This window comes from Ovis canadensis, chromosome 11 (genome assembly GCF_042477335.2).
Source record: "Ovis canadensis isolate MfBH-ARS-UI-01 breed Bighorn chromosome 11, ARS-UI_OviCan_v2, whole genome shotgun sequence".
In the NCBI taxonomy this organism is placed as follows: Eukaryota; Metazoa; Chordata; class Mammalia; order Artiodactyla; family Bovidae; genus Ovis; species Ovis canadensis.
The window spans coordinates 35,832,889-35,848,981 of NC_091255.1; the positions used below are offsets into that span (position 1 = coordinate 35,832,889).

At 49.1% G+C, this 16,093-nt stretch overlaps 2 protein-coding genes across 9 annotated transcripts; one reads left to right on the plus strand and one right to left on the minus strand.

Annotated features, from left to right (window-relative positions):
* Window positions 1-1,033: 1,033 nt before the first annotated feature.
* Window positions 1,034-3,517, minus strand: SAT2 (spermidine/spermine N1-acetyltransferase family member 2). The gene is made up of 6 exons (XM_069603401.1): window positions 2,344-3,517; window positions 2,122-2,173; window positions 1,920-2,003; window positions 1,718-1,819; window positions 1,546-1,586; window positions 1,034-1,411 (listed from the first exon to the last, which is right to left on the minus strand). Exons 1-6 carry the CDS (start codon window positions 2,407-2,409, stop codon window positions 1,244-1,246), a joined length of 513 nt encoding a protein of 170 aa, XP_069459502.1. The 5' UTR covers window positions 2,410-3,517; the 3' UTR covers window positions 1,034-1,243.
* Window positions 2,161-7,347, plus strand: SHBG (sex hormone binding globulin). 8 transcript variants are annotated; one of them, XM_069603395.1, is made up of 10 exons: window positions 2,161-2,594; window positions 3,284-3,444; window positions 3,616-3,820; window positions 3,982-4,073; window positions 4,865-5,054; window positions 5,519-5,680; window positions 5,917-6,076; window positions 6,193-6,329; window positions 6,709-6,916; window positions 7,180-7,347. In XM_069603395.1, exons 3-10 carry the CDS (start codon window positions 3,641-3,643, stop codon window positions 7,326-7,328), a joined length of 1,278 nt encoding a protein of 425 aa, XP_069459496.1. In that variant the 5' UTR covers window positions 2,161-2,594; window positions 3,284-3,444; window positions 3,616-3,640; the 3' UTR covers window positions 7,329-7,347. The 8 variants fall into 8 exon arrangements, with proteins under 8 accessions (XP_069459496.1, XP_069459500.1, XP_069459493.1 ...); XM_069603400.1 differs by having other exon boundaries at window positions 2,202-2,594; window positions 3,678-3,820; XM_069603397.1 differs by lacking the exon at window positions 2,161-2,594 and adding an exon at window positions 2,699-2,935 and having other exon boundaries at window positions 3,678-3,820.
* Window positions 7,348-16,093: the final 8,746 nt, after the last annotated feature.

Here is a 16,093-nt window from a genome sequence, read left to right on the forward strand (position 1 = left end):
ACTATATTTTTTTTGTATAGTTCTTCTGTGTATTCAGTCCGTACCATTTCTGTCCTTTTTTGTGCCCATCTTTGCATGAAAAGTTCCCTTGGTATTTCTAATTTTCTTGAAGAGATCTCTAGTCTTTCCCATTCTATGGTTTTCGTCTATTGCTTTGCATTGATCACTGAGGAAGGCTTTCTTATCTCTTCTTGCTATTCTTTGGAACTCTGCATTCAAATGGGTATATCTTTCCTTTTCTCCTTTGTCTTTTGCTTCTCTATTTTTATATGTCCCTTCAAACTTCTCTACAACAAACCTGCATAACTTGTAATAAAATAGTATGAAAGTGGGAAATGAGTCTGTTTGCCTTCTTGTCTCCATGGGTCCTAAAGGTTTATTTTAGTTCTACTAAACTGAAAATAAAGACTTTGTGACTTTTGAAAAAGAAAAAGCACTCCCTAGCTGCGTGGATTTTTTTTAAAGTTGGGGCGAGTGATCCTTCCTAGTGTCCCTGAAATGCGGCCACCAGGTGGCAGCCTGCTCCATCTATTGAGTTGGTGGGCCTGGCTCAGTCTTAAATTCCATAAGCCCAGGCCAGATGTGGCAGGCCTTTGTCCAGATCCCAAACCTGACCAACAAGCTTGATGCGCAAGCTGATCCCTTCCCTTCTTTTTCTATATACCACAGGCCAGAGTCAGTACTCAGTCCATTGAGGGTAAAAGTCATGTTGTTTAGTCACTGAGTTGTGTCCGACTCTTTTGTGAACCAATGGACTGTAGACAGCTAGGCTCCTCTGTCCGTGAGATTTCCCAGGCAAGAATGCTGGAGTGGGTGGCCACTTCCTCCTCCAGGGGATCTTCCCCACCCAGGGATTGAACATGCTCTCCTGCATTGGCAGGCAAGTTCTTTACCACTGAGCCATCAGGGAAGACCAGATATCATCTTAGGCCCAGTTTTACCCCCAGGAGCAACATCCACTGACCAGAATGCTGAGGGAGGGGACCTGAAGCTTATGGAATCCTCAGTTCTTCTACTCAACACCACATCAACATACAGAAGGAATTCTCATTTATTTTTCACGCTTAACAAGGAGGTGGGAAGGCCTGCCTCTTCCTCACTTCTGCTCTTTCTATCTGGGAATATTCGCCTCCGACCCTCCTTCCCTTCCTTCAGGGAGGCTTTGGTCAGTGGAGACAGTCTCTAAGGAGTGTTCAGTTTGTGGGGATGGAGAAGCTGAAACAGCAATCCCCCAGGGGTAGCATCACTTTCCTGCCAACTCCCTCATCGCCTCTCCTTCAAAGCGAAAGCAGTGCCAGCCCTCAGCTTCCGTCAGATCTTGGGCTCCGAGGGCCTTGTACAAGTCCATAGCCCTCTTGTTCCAGTCCAGGACTGCCAGGCGTAACTGGGAGCAGCCCTTATCCAAAGCCACCTATGAGAGAAGACACTGCTCACTTTTCTGGAGTCAAAAAGGAAAAGACTTTCTCACCCTCTATTCAACCCAGGTGCCTCCCATACAGCTCGGCTTTGCCAGGGCCCAACTCCTAGTGCCATCCCTCTCCTCACCTCAGCCACTTTTTTGATTATTTTGGAACCAATCCCTTGACCTGATGTGGGGAGAAAAAAGGATTGTCTGAGTTGAAGAGGACCAGCAAAGGTCATAAGCTAGGATTGAGAGACAAGGGATGGTGGTCCCTTCATGGGTTGCTTTTCTCCCATCCTGGCCTCTTCCCAGTACCTCGATATTCTGGCTTCACATAGATGTCTTCTAGATAAATATTTCGTCCGTTCCATGTGCTGTAGCTGAAGTAATATAGCCCATAGCCCACCACACAGGGCCCTGCAAGAGAAAAAAAAGAAGGATCAGGCCTCTGGGCACCTGGGGGAAATACCTTTGAGGCTGACTGGAGAGGGCACCTCTAAAGTTGGGGTATTCTTACCCTGTGGCTCCCCCGGTGCAGAAAGAATCTCTGCCACCAAACAGTGATAGAAAGGAGTCTCTCCAAAGCCATCTGCTCTTAGGGCTGCAGAGATCGGGTTTGGGATAAAGAGAAGAGAAAGAAGGATTGGGTGTGTGCCCAGCCTGCAGTTATTGCCTGGGGAGTCCCAGCCTCCGTCAGGACTCAGGATTTGGGTCCCTACCTTCTTCACTGATCTTCACCTGGTCTGAGAGTTTCTCGTACTCAGCGAGTTCCTACAGCGCGGGGGCAGAGGCTAGATGAAGGCAGGAGGGCCTCGCTGCTCCCTCAGCAAGACCTCAGGGCGCGCTCCTCCCTCTACTCCCACTTCCTTCTCCTCCACGCTCCCCACCCCAGCCACTCTGACCCCCTCTCGGGACCCTGGTTTCGAGCCGGCAGCCCTCACCCGAATCAGCCTCAGGATATTTCCACAATCTCCCTCCTTGGCTTCTCGGATCATCACGAAAGCCATCCTGTTCCCCAACGTCAGGGACCGAAGTCTTCCGTTCTGCAGGAAGGGGAGACGAGCAACTCGGACCCTTTAAGGGGCCTACAAATTCGGATTCCCGAAAGCCGCGGGAATGGCGGGGAGCGAGGCGGTGGGGGCTCCAAGGGCTGGGAAACTGAAGCTCGATTCTGGCTACTGCGGAGAGAGAGGTAGGACTAAGGGGTCCTCACTGTCTGGGCGCCCCTAATTTCAGCCCCCGCCAGCGCGCACCTGCCAGCCAATCAGCTTGCAGAACGGATATGTTCCCCACCCCGCCCCCACCCCGACTCTGCCCCACAGTGGCCGAGTCCCGTGACCGCGCCCGTGGGCAGGGGTCAAGGCTGTACTGCAGAGGCTTTCTCGTCCGAGTTATCTGGGTGTTCCAGCCTCCAGTGGAGAAACCCCACGGCTCCAAAATTACCTCTTTCTTTAACTGAAGAGTGCAGTGATTATCTGCTCTTCCCTTCGCTCAAACTCACCCATTCCAGCCCACCCAGACTCCAGACTCGGGGTGAGCCCCAAGACCTCCAGCTCTTTCCTACTGGCTCAAAGTGTGACTTCTTCTGGGGGCATTTATATTTTAAAATGGATAAGGGAGAGAGGGATGAATTTCTGTTGGTAAATGGTTCGGCGTTGTGATAAACGGATAAGAAGCTAACTGGGGGTGGGAGGCAGAACTCCTAGTATCCACTGAATCACACTCGGAGACAATCCCTCCTTAGGAGGCAAGCCTCAGAGGCCTGGGAAAACACCGAGGGAGGAGCTCAGAGCAGATACCAGGCTTTGAATCTGCATTATCTCCATTCATCCTCCTTCACATTGACCCCAGAAAGTAGGTATTATTTTTCACATTTTGCAGACAGGACACTAGAGCACACTGGTGGGGTGACTCACCCACAGCCAACCAGCTGGTGTTTGGGATTCCATGTCTCAGCTCTAGACCTTATAGAAGATGCTACTTGGGTAGCCCGGCAGGAGTGTTTCTAGATCTCGTGTTTGTCATCAAGGCAGCCTCTGCAGGTAGGCTTGGAGGACCCAGGAAGGAGAGTGCAAGTGAGCTGTCCTCTCTCAGCTCATAAACTTGCCCAACAGTGGGGGAGGGTAGTGGAGAGACTCTGTCCCTCACTCCATTTGTCCTCAGAGGGGCCAGAGGGTCAGTGGCCCTGTCTCCTGCCCCCCTTCTTCCCCCAGGGCAACCTTTAACCCTCCAACAACCATGTGGAAGGCTGCCTTCCCCTATGCATTTGCCCCAGAGTCATTGGAGGCTAAAAGAGGACCGCAGCTGATTATGGTGAGCAGAGGTCCACTGGCCATTTGGCACGGGCTGCTGCTGCTGCTGTTGCTACCACTTCCCAGCCACGGAGGACCGGCCCTGAGACCTCCTCTCCCCAGCCAGGTGCAGGAGTGGGACAGGGTGCTATGCCCTGCATGTGTTTCAGTGAGCTACGCTGGGGCTTTGCCCTCTTCTTTGCTTTCCTCCTCTGGCCTGGTAGCAGTGCCTCCCCCTCCATCTGTCTCTGGCATGTCCTTATTTTGGCTTACTTTTCTCTTCAACAGACAACTGAAGACTCTCCTGCTCTGCACCTCAGCAATGGCCCTGGACAAGAACCCGTTACCATTATGACCTTTAACCTCACCAAAATCACAAAGTATGAGATTGACCCAATTCTTTGACCTAGTCTCCTGACATCACCCTCTCTCCATCAGCTCCTCTTTTTTTGCTTTATTTAATTGAAGTATAGTTGATTTACAGTGTTGCATTTCTGGGGTACAGCAAAGTGATTCAATTATATATATTTATAAAACATGTTATATATATATTCTTTTTTAGGTTCTTTTGTATTATGGCTTATTACAAGATATTGAATATAGTTTCCTGTGTTATACAGTATGTCAACTATCTATTTTATATATAATAGCTTGTACCTGTTAATCCCACACTTCCAATTTATCCCCCCACCTTTTGCTCTTTGGTAGCTGTGAATTTGTTTTCTATGACTGCGACTTGGTTTTGCAAATAAGTTCATTTGTATCAGTTTTTAAATTCCACATGTAAGTGATAGCATATGGTGTTTTTCTTTCTCTGTCTGATTTACTTCATTTAGTATGATAATCTCTAGGTCTGTCCAGGTTGCATTGTTTCATTCTTTTTATGGCTGAATAATATTCCATTGTGTGTGTGTGTGTGTGTGTATACCATGCATATATATATGTATGTGTGTGCATGTATATATATATACACCATGTCTTCTTTATCCATTCCTCTGTTGATGGACCTTTAGGTTGCTTCCAAGTCCTGGCTATTGTAAACAGTGCATCAGTCCCTCTCTTTTCCCTGTCTCTCTGTCCTTCTCTCTACCTGAACTCCTCCTCCCTCAACCTCAAGTCTATGCTCAAAGCGCACGCCCCCTACACAGTCCTTCCTTTCATGTCCTTCCAGAATCTCCTCCTCTTTTGAGTTTCGGACTTGGGATCCAGAGGGAGTCATTTTTTATGGTGATACCAACCCAAAGAATGACTGGTTTATGCTGGGGCTTCGGGATGGCAGGCCTGAAATCCAGCTTCATAATCACTGGGCTCAGCTTACAGTGAGTGCTGGACCCCGGCTGGACGATGGGAGGTGGCACCAGGTAAGTCAAATTTGGTCCTGAGGGAAGCGTATCTTGAGCTGGTCTGAGGAAGGGGACGGAACCAAGTCATTAGGCATCCCTCTACCGTTGTCACCACATTGAAGCCACACAGAGGCCCTCTGAAGCTGCTATTCTTGTCCGCATTTTTTTCAGAAGGGAGTTCCGAGGCTTAGTCAGTTTGTAAGTGACAGGTCCAGAGTGAGCTGGGGGTACCAGCTCACCTTTCAAGTACATATTTTTTCTGTCAGACTAGACTGCCTCTCTTAGGTTCCAGGTTTGGTTTGGTTTGGTTTTGATTGATGGTTGTTCAGCAGTTAGTTGTGACTTGGGATTATCGTGATAGGTGAGCTCGAGTCCTTCCACTCTGCCATCTTCAGTGTGGCATAGTCTAGATCACCTCTGAATAAAGAGGTAGAGGCAGGCTCCAGGGACCTCTGATTCCTCTTCTCTTTTTCTTCTCGCAGATGGAAGTGAAGATCCATGGGGATTCCTTGCTACTCAGGGTGGATGGGGTGGAGGTGCTGCGTCTGAGACAGGTCTTTGGACAACTGGCCAACAATTCCCAGCTCATCATGAGGATTGCACTGGGAGGACTGCTGTTCCCTGCCTCCGACCTCCGGTTGCCGGTAACTGCATCCCAGGGTCAGGAATGGTGACCAAAGCTGATAAAGCATTGCTGACTGGGTGGCCATAGGGATCTGCATCTACATATTTTAAGGAGAGGGGATGGGGTGAGAGATGCATGGGGGAGGGCAAATGCTTGGGTCTTAGAGGGGAATAAACAGGGTGGGGAGGCTGAGACTGGGGCTCAGATATCCTGATTCCAACATCCTCGCATCTTCCCTCCCACCATGGGCTCCAGCTGGTCCCTGCCCTGGATGCCTGCCTGCGCCAGGATGACTGGCTGGACCAACAGGCCCAGACCTCGGCATCTGTCCCCACTAGTGTCAGAAGCTGTGCTGTAGAGTCTCAACCTGGAATATTCTTCCCTCCAGGGACTGGTGCAGAATTTGGTCTCCAAGGTAAAGGCTATTTTTCCCTCCATGACCAGCTCTGTGTCCATCTCCCTCCACCACTAGCCCCTTCTCTCCATGAATCCCTAGCCTTAAGACCTCAGAAGGATCATTTCTCCCCCTAGAAATTCCCCAGCCTCATGCAGAGCCCTGGGCCTTCTCCTTGGACCTGGCGCTCCAGCTGGCAGCAGGTTCAGGCCGCCTCCTTGCTCTTGGGACGCCAGAAAACCCTTCTTGGCTCAGCATCCATCTCCAAGATCAAGTAAGGCGGGGCATGCTGCCTATACTCAGTGGAGCCTAGGAGCAATGAGAGGAAAGGGAATTCCAAAATGTCAACAGTATGAAGGCTTTGGGAGGTGGGGGGCAGTGCAGAGACACATATTAAAGCTGCCCACAGCAAGCAAATGACCTTTACTTAGATTATATATTTTCTTGGGGGTGGATATGGTTTTATAGAAGGCCAAGACAAGCGAGCTGAGGCAGGACTGAGGTGGTGGGAATGGCCAGAGATAGATAGACTGGATAGACATAGATAGTGTGGCTGAGAGGAAGAATCCAGGCAGCCAGGGATAGGGCTACAAGGAGTGGGTGCCGTTCGTTCTTCCCTCCCCAACTTATGTCCCTTCCCACACACTCTGCAGAAAGTGGTGTTGTCTTCTGGGTCGGGGCCAGGGCTGGATCTGCCCCTCGTCTTGGGGCTCCCTCTTCAGCTGAAGTTGACTGTGTCCGGGGTGGTTTTGAGCCAGGGGGCAAAGAAGGAGATCCTTGCTCTGCCTCCCACGGGCCCTGGCTCCCTCCTTGATCTCTGGGTCCAGCCGCAGGGGCGTCTCTTCCTAGGGGCTTTGCCAGGTAAGAACGAGCGAGCAAGCGGAGCGATGTTGAAGATTCTCAGCACACCATGGGAAACAGCTAAGGGCAGGGGAGGAAGCGGGAAGGGGCACATGTTTAGGGGAAGGAAACCTCTGGGAGGGAAGAGGAAAAGAGAGAGGATAAGGGGGTGGTGGGAGGAAGTGCTTTCAAATATTTAAGATGGAGAACTGAAAAAGTGGGGAGGAGCTTCTGGATCCAGGTCCCCCTATCCCCAATGTCCCCTCCATGCTCCCTCCCTCTAGGAGACGCTGCTTCTGCCTCCTTTTGCTTGGATGGCCTTTGGGCACAAGGCCAGAGTCTGGACATGGACCGGGCCCAGAGCAGAAGCCTGAACATCTGGACTCACAGCTGTCCCCAGAATCCAGGCAATGGCAGTGACACCACCCATTAAATTCCCACCTAAGAACCTCCTTTGAATGTTACTCCTTCATTTATTCAGCAAATGTTTATGGTGTGTCTGCAATGTGCCAGGCACTGTGCTGAACACTGAGTCATACCGAGGAGCAAAACTAACCCTGCTTCCTGTCCTTTCGGTGCTGTGGTCCCCTGGGGGAGGCAGGCATCCATCAAAGACTAACAAGTGAGTAGATAATTGGAAACTCTGATAAGTACCATAAAGGGGCAGTCAGAGAACTGAGAAAGCTCAAGGGCCAGTGGCCTTGACCTACATTGGGGATCAAGGAGGGCTTCCTGAGGAAATGATGACTTCCTAGGCTGAGACCTCAGTAACAGCACCACAGACACACACCCAAATACCAGTCACCTTCTGGGAGCCAGGAGCCCACCTCCCTTTCTAGCAGCAGCTGCCTTGGAACTTGAGCTTTGTTGCTCTGAGGCTGGTTCCCGGAAATCAGGAGGGAAGGGAAGACATGGGATCTTTCTTGTCCCTTTAGTCAGGCCACTGCTGTCCCAGACAGGAGCAGCAGGGGGTGTGAGTGGGTCACAGAGAGATGGTGGCCTTCTGGGACAAGGGGTGGAGGCAGCAAGGAGAAAGAAAAAGTGGGGGTTGGGGGGGGTGGCGAGCAGAGGAAGAAAGATGCCTCTATCTCTCCTCGTCTTGGCCCACTAGCTTCGTTCCCAGAAGAATTTGTCTTTACTCCATTAAACAAGAACTGGCTTGTGCTGGTCCCACCTGGAAAGAACAGACAGATTCAGGAGTATCTCTGCCTTCAAAGAATATATGGAGACCTAGCCCTCAGCCCCCAGACCCCTGGAGATTCCTGGTGCCCCGTCTCCTCCTTGGGGTACTCTCCTGCCTCAGTCCCCGGCTCCCTGGGAAACTTCATTCCCATCTCCCATCTCCAGATCCCATGGGGATCCCAGTGTCCCAGCTTCCTAGGTTACGAGGATCTGCCTACCAGTAACCCAGGCAACAGGGTGAGTCACTCATTGGACCTGCTGTTCCTCTTCTACAAGGATTAGCCAGGACCTGAGTGACCCCACTGTAAGAAAGCTTCCAGAGAGTCTCTGGGTTGGAAGACACATCCTAGGTCCCTCCTTGAACCCTTACGGTCTCAAGTTTGCAAGGTCTACACTGTCTCTGTCCAGTTGGAGTGTTTTACAGGAAGGTACTCAGCATGCCAGGGAGTCCAGATTCAACTCTGTCCCTGGGCAATGTTCAGGGTCACCCTAACTGATATTTATAGAGCATCTGTTGAATACCAGGCACTGTTCTAGACCCTGAGAATGCCTTGATGAAAAGGGTAGACATGAGGACCTCCCTGATGGTCCAGTTAAAACTCTGTGCTCCCAAAGCAGAGGGCATGGGTTCAATCCCTAGTCAGAGAACTAGAGCCCACATACCGCAGCTGGAGATCCTGTGCACTGTGAGGAAGATCCCGCATGCCTTGATGAAGACTGGAGATCCTGCATGCTGCAAATGAGACCCGAAAAAAAAGAAGAGAGAGAGAGGGGATGGTCAGACAACCCATAAACCGAAACAAATAAGCAAGGTCATTTCAGGTAATGATTATCTCAATAAAGAGATTAAAATCCTGTAGTCAATCAGAGGTGGTAGGGGAGAGGCAGCATTAGCCGAGTGGTCAGGGAAGGTCTTTCTGAGGCAGTGTCACTTCAGCAGAGACCTGAATAATGAAACCAGTCCTGTGGGGTGCCTCAGGTATGAGCAAGCCAGTGGGAGTGAGAGGCTAAAGGGCCTGAACACGCCTGGGTCCCCACCAAAGGGGTTATTCTGAGTGGCAACTTCTTGGCCCCGGGTCCCTGAGGAATCTCCTGAGGGCTGGCTTTTCTCTCCTCCCTCCATCCCATCCTGTCCAGGACACTGTGCCCCCAACCTCTCTTTCTTCAGCCTGCCCTAGATTCCAAGATTCCTGATTACCATCCAGAGCTGTCTACACTCTTTCATTAAGACTGATTCTGCTTTGACACAGACTCTGCCAGGCTCCCACCAAGTGCACCTACAGTGCCAGTCCAGTGTCCCTGCCTCTCTCATACCCTTAAAAACCTTTCTGGAGCTTGGCAGCATATGGTGTAGCCTCCAGACCTATGCCATCCACTCACGCCACCATGTGTGTTACCTCTCTCTCACCTTCTCTCTTTCCTTCTCTCTCTCTTTCTTTCAACTAACATTTATTGGCCCCTGACAGTATGCCAAGGGGCTTCCCTGGTGGCTCAGCAGTAAAGAATCTGCCTGCAATGCAAGAGACTTGGGTTCAATTCCTGGGTTTGGAAGATTACCTGGAGAAGGAAATACCCACTCCAGTATTCTTGCCTGGGAAATCCCATGGACAGAGGAGCCTGACGGGCTACAGTCCATGGTGTAACAAGAGAGTTGGACACGACTTAGCGACTACACACCAACACACACACACAACAGTATGCCAAATACTGAGTTAGGCAGTCTACAGGGACTCCAAAAATAAATAAGACTTGGTCCTGGCCCAGAGAGTAGTGGTCTGGGGAGAGAAACAGATATGTAAAATGCTTTCATAGGGATCTCCTAGGAAGTGCGAGGAACTCGAACAAATGACTAGTCCTCTTTACTTTTCAGTTTCCCCATCTGGAAAATGGGCAGGTTACTCTACTCAGGGTTGCTGGGAGGGTTTGATGGAATCGCATAGGTTGGATGTGTGGCATATAGAAAGTGCTCCACGTACCAGAGATGTTGCTTTTGTTGATGTCATTAGCCTTGTGTGTAATTCTTGAAATAGAAGTCTCAGCCTTCTGGGTACGGAATATAAGGAAGAGTGTGTGATGTGATTGAACTGGGGGCAGGCTGAGATGGAATGAGGGCAGACTGGGGAGGCTCCTTGTGCCATGGAGGGAGAGGCCTTGTATGTCCTCCTGGGGAGTTGGAGCTTGATATGGTTAGCAGAGGAACTTCTGTCTTTCCTTCCTGTTTGTTTGATTGTGATAAAATACACATAACAAAATTTACCATCTTAAATGTTTTTTTTCTCGCCTCACCACATAGCTTGCAGAACGTTAGTTCCCTGATCAGAGATCAAACCTGTCTTAACCATTGAACCACCATGGAAGTCTCCCATCCTAACCATTTTTTTTTTTTAAGATTTATTATTTATTTATTTTGGGTCGTACTGAGTCTTCAGTATAATGCAAGGCTTTCTCTACTTCTAGCAAGCAGGATCTACTCCTTGGTTCCAATGCACAGGCTTCTCATCGTGCTGGCTTCTCTTGTTTCAGAGTTCGGGCTCTATTTGTATGGGCTTCAGTAGTTTCCATGCAGGGGCTTAGTTGCCCCAGAGCATGTAGGATCTTCCTGGAGTAGGGATTGAACCCATGTCCCCTGTATTAGCAGGCAGACTCTTAACCACTGGGCCACCAGGGAAGCCCCCATCTTAACCATGTCTAAGTGTCCTGTTTAGTGACAATAGACTTCACAGTGTTGTGGAACCATCCAGCTCCAGAACTCTTCTTGTAAAACCGAAACTCTGTACCCAGTAAATAATAACTCCTCTTGCTCCCCTCCCCCTTCTTTCCTTGTTCTTGTCTCTACAAAGACCCATCTTGTTGGGAACCCAAACAGCTGAGTCCCTGGGATTTCATTGGGAGGGGGAAGGGAATCACTGGGCACAGACCTCAGGACAGGCTCTGGGTATGAGTGAGGGGAGATGGGAGCTCTTAATCCCTTCCTCCTTTCTGGAGATGCTGGAGGGAGGCCTGAGTTCCAGGGAGAGGTTGGAGGTTGTAATGGCTCTTTGCCCCACACCCTTCCTCAGCTTGTTGCTCTGTGAGCACTAGTGCTGCTTGGAGTCGAGGGTTCTCCCCCCTCAAATCCCAACCCTCCTCATGCTGACCCTCACCTTGATGAGAAGGTGTGGAAGGGAGCAACATTATCTAAACGTATAGAAGACACCCGTTCTTTCTTTTTCAAGTGACGTTGGGGTTCAGGCAGGGCAGAGACTGAAGCAACAGTCTTGAAGCCACCCCTGGGCCTGTGTTTGCCAAGCTGTGTGTGTTGAGGGTAAGATCCAGGCTCATCTCTCTAGACTGAGGCTGGCCCATTACTCTGCTCCTTATCTGATGAATGGGGCTTCCCTGTTGATCAGAAGATAACGAATCTGCCTGCAATGCTGGAGACCCAGGTTTGATCCTTGGGTCCGGAAGATCCCCTCAAGAAGGGAATGGCAACCTACTCCAGTATTCTCGCCTGGAGAATTCCATGGACAGAGGAGCCTGGCGAGCTACAGTCCATGGGGTCGCAAAGAGTCGGCCATGACTGAGCAAATAACACTTTCAGTACTGTCTGATGAAGGAAAAGGCAAGTTGCTTCACTAGGGTTTCACGTAGAAAGAGCTATTCCATGTTTAAGCCCAGTTCAGCAACCAAGGGGCTTCCCTGGTGGCTCAGTGGTAAAGCATCTTGTTGCAATGCAGCAAACCCGGGTTCAATTGCTGAGTCGGGAAAATACCTCGGAGGAGGAAATGGCAACCCACTCTGGTATTCTTGCCTGGAGAATCCCATGGACACAGGAGCCTGGTGGGCTACAGTCCATGGGGTCAAAAAGAGTCAAATATGACTAAGCATTCATGAAGGGCGGGGCAGCAACCAGGCTTTATCGCGGGTAGCTCTGTGGGTTGCTTGGATATGGGGGCTATATACAAAATGTAAGACAGGGACTTTCCTGGTGATCCAACAGCTAAGACTTCATGCTCCCAGTGCAGAGGGCCTGGGTTTGGTCCCTGCTCAGGGAACTGGATCCCACAGGCTGCAACTAAGAGTTCACAGGCCCCAACTCAGGATCCCAGATGCGGCAACTAAACAGATACTGCATGCTGCAACTCAGACCCGGTGCAGCCAAATATTGAAATAAAACAAAAACAAGGTCTAAAGTAAAGGCCTGTTTTGAAAGAACTTACAGCCTGGTTGCAAAGATAAAATAGATGAGTTTTCAGCACAGTTGCTGAAGACAAAAACCTAGGCAACTAGCCATGATTCCTCTCTCTGTCACCTCCATTGCTCATGACAGATCCTGAACTTCTGTCTCCACCTGTAAAGCTGCTGCCTTGGGCCAGGCCATCCATATTTCCCACCTGGACCGCTACAAAGCCTTGCTCCCTGGTCTCCTTGCTTCCCATGGTGAGCTCTCACACAGTGGCCATGGTGATTTTCATTACATTTAACTGAGTCCATTCCCTGCGTAAAATCCTAGAATTGTTTCTGTGATGGTTGGATTAAAATCCAAACTGCTCCCTTTGGCTTACAAGGACCCTTACGATTTGGCCTCTGCCTACCTCTCAGATCTCTTGCTGTCCCAGTCTTGACTTTTTCCCTCACAGGAGCGCAGCCTTTGCACTCACCCCTTCCTGCTCCTAGAATGCTCTTCCCCTACAGTTCCCCATGGCTCCTTTGCATTACTTCGGATCATTAAAACTTACCTTTTCAGTAAGACTTTCCCTGAACACTCAGGCATTCTCTGGCACATCATAGTTTTACTTTTACACGTCTTACTTTTTTTCCTGCATAATATTAATGTTATTAATTTTGAAATTTAACTTAATGTATTTCTTTATTCTTGGCTGTGCTGGGTCTTCGCTGCTGTGCGGGCTTTTCTCTAGTTGTGGTGAGCAGGAGTTACTCTTCGTCGCAATATGCAGGCTTCTCATTGTGGTAGCTTCTCTTGTGGAGTAGGGCTCTAGGGCATGCGAGCTTCAGTAGTTGCAGTACATAGGCACAGTCATTGTGGCTCTCAGGCTCTGGAGCACAGGCGCGATAGTTGTGGCACATGGGCTGAGTTGCTCCTTGGCATGTGGGACCTTCCAAGACCAGGGATCAAACCCATGTCTTCTGCAGTGGCAGGCGGATTCTTTACCCCTGAACCACCAGGGAAGCCCTGTTTAAATTTTTATTGAAAATACTTATTTTATTCCTGCTCTAAATGGGTGAACATCTTTTAGGGATTGCCCCACTGCTGATTTTTTTTTAATGAATTTTTACTGGAGTATAGTTGATTTACCATGTTGCGTTAGTTTCTGCTGTACAACAAAGTGAATCAGTTACACTCTTTTTTAGAATCTTTTCCCATATAGGTCATTACAGAATACTGAGTAGAGTTCCCTGTGCTTTACAGTAGGTCCTTATTAGCTATCTATTCTATATATAGTAGTGTGTACATGTCAATCCCAGTCTCTCAGTTTTTCCCTCCTCCCTCCAACATTTAATTTGTTTGTTTTTACTGTTTATTAGAATGGGAGCCCCAGGAGCATAGGGACAAGAACAGCGCCTGGCTCTAAACAAATTCTCATTAGGTACGCATTGAATGAATGATCGGAAGTTGGGGCTGGACTATGAAGAGTGGGCAGTCTTCCAGGACTCGGAAAGAAAATGGACAAAGGTATAATAATGTCAGGAGTAAGCACAGCCTGTCCCAGGAATGGCCCGCTCAGCTTCAGCGGAGGGCTAGTTGGAGCCTAGAGGCAAAAGAAGTTGGGGACACAGACTGGGTCTAGATTGTGAAGCTCCCTGAAAGTTAGACTAGGAATCAGAACTGCATCCTGCAAGATCACAAGAAGCCATTTGAAGCCCTTTGAGCTGAGGGGTGGCCTAATTAAAACTGTCTTTTGAGAAAATTAATCCAGAGTCTGCTGCAGAAGGGACTGAAGTAAGACCAGCTGCCTAATTTGTAGGACCCAGTGCAAAATGAAAATGTGGAATCCCTTATTCAAAAAGGGGAAAGGACTTCCCTGGTGGTCCAGTGGCTAAGACACTGCACTCACTGTGCAGGGGGCCTGGGTTCCATCCCTTGTCAGGGAATCAGATCCCACATGCTGCAAATATAGGTCCTACATGCCGCCTCCAAGGACCTCCTGATAAGAATCCCAAGTGCCACAACTGAGACCTGGCACAGTCAAATAAATAAATATTTTTGAAAAAAGGCTGGAAAAAACTGGTCTTCCGTTTAGTAAACTGGAGAATTCCATAGACAGAGGAGCTTGGCAGGCTATAGTCCATGGGGTTGCAAAGAGTCAGACATGACTGAGCCACTAACACTTTCTCTTTTCACAAGGTACTAAAATATAAAATGCTTTCCTTTCTTCCACGATTCTTCTCATGACTTTTCATGGTGTTTTTAATTTATTTAATGTTATTTTAAATAAAGAAAATAGCATTTTTTAACCTTCAGCTTACTGATGACTGAAATGAAAACAGAATTGTGGGTTGCCCCAATTTTACCTGTCTGTCATCATTGCCAGAAGAAGTGGTTGGCTAAAGCAGTGAATTAATGTGACTGGGAATGGATATGGTAGGATGCCTGCCATCATCCATGTCTCCTAGAAGACCACTATCTTCTTTCTGGATTCAAAGCAAGTTCTGTTTCAAATGGAACGGTAGCCTCTCACCTGTCATCCCCTACACTTATTCAGGTGTAGACATGACATGCTTATCTTGTACTCACTTTGAGTCTCACTGAACTCCCATGTATGGTGGGTCCATCAGAGTTCTGTGCCGACTCTTTGTGATCCCATGGACTATATAGTCCATGGAATTCTCCAGGCCAGAATACTGGAGTGGGTAGCCTTCCCCTTCACCAGGGGATCTTCCCAAACCAGGGATTGAACCCAGGTCTCCCTCATTGCAGGCAAATTCTTTAGCAGCTGAGCCACAAGGGAAGCCCTCTGTGCTCATGGAGCATCCCAAATGGCATATTAGGCTTATCTCCTCTACTCACACATATGGGCTATTGTCCCATTGGACAAAGCACAAGTTCAAAGGTAAAATTATTAAGAAATCCAAGATGGTGGCCACAAAGCACAAGACCAAGCACAAGGCAATTCTGAGCCTGGGCCTTTGAAACAGGAGGGAAGAGGGCAGGACACACACTTTAAAGAAGGACATAGCCCAAGGACATGACATAACTAATTAGAACAAAATAAGTCCAAGATGGCTGACTTCCACTAGACCTTGAGCCTCAGAATGAAAGTGTTAGTCTCTCAGTCGTGTCCAACTCTTTGTGATCCCATGGACATAGTCCTCCAGGCTGTAATGTCCATGGAATTCACTAGGCAAGAATACTGGAGTGAGTAGCCATTTCCTTCCTCAAGGGATTGTCCCAACGCAGGGATCAAACCTGGGCCTCCTGCACTGCAGGAGGATTCTTTACTGTTGAACTACCAGCAAAGAGCCTCAGTATATGCTCACTGTAACACATCTGCAAGGTAAGTGACACACCCACCAGTGCCATGACCTTTCTGAGGATAGCAATCAAAGATTAAAAAGTGGGCAGTGGCCCAGTTCCTGGAAATCCCCACCCCTTCCCCTGAAATAGAATAATCCTCCCACTCATTGACTTCCCTGGTGGCTCAGATGGTAAAGCGTCTGTCTACAACGTGAGAGACCTGGGTTCGATCCCTGGGTTGGGAAGATTCCCTGGAGAAGGAAATGGTGACCCACTCCAGTACTCTTGCCTTGAAAATCGCATGGACGGAGGAGCTTGGTGCAGGCTACTGAACGACTTCACTTCCCACTAATTAGCCTATGAAATTGCCCAGCCCACAAAACATCAGTCAGTTCAGTTCAGTCGCTCAGTCATGTCTAACACTTTGTGACCCCATGGACTGCAGCATGCCAGGCTTCCATGTCCATCACCAACTCCCAGAGTTTACTCAGACTCACTCACGTCCATTGAGTCAGTGATGCCATCCAACCATCTCATCCTCTGTCATCCCCTTCTCCTCC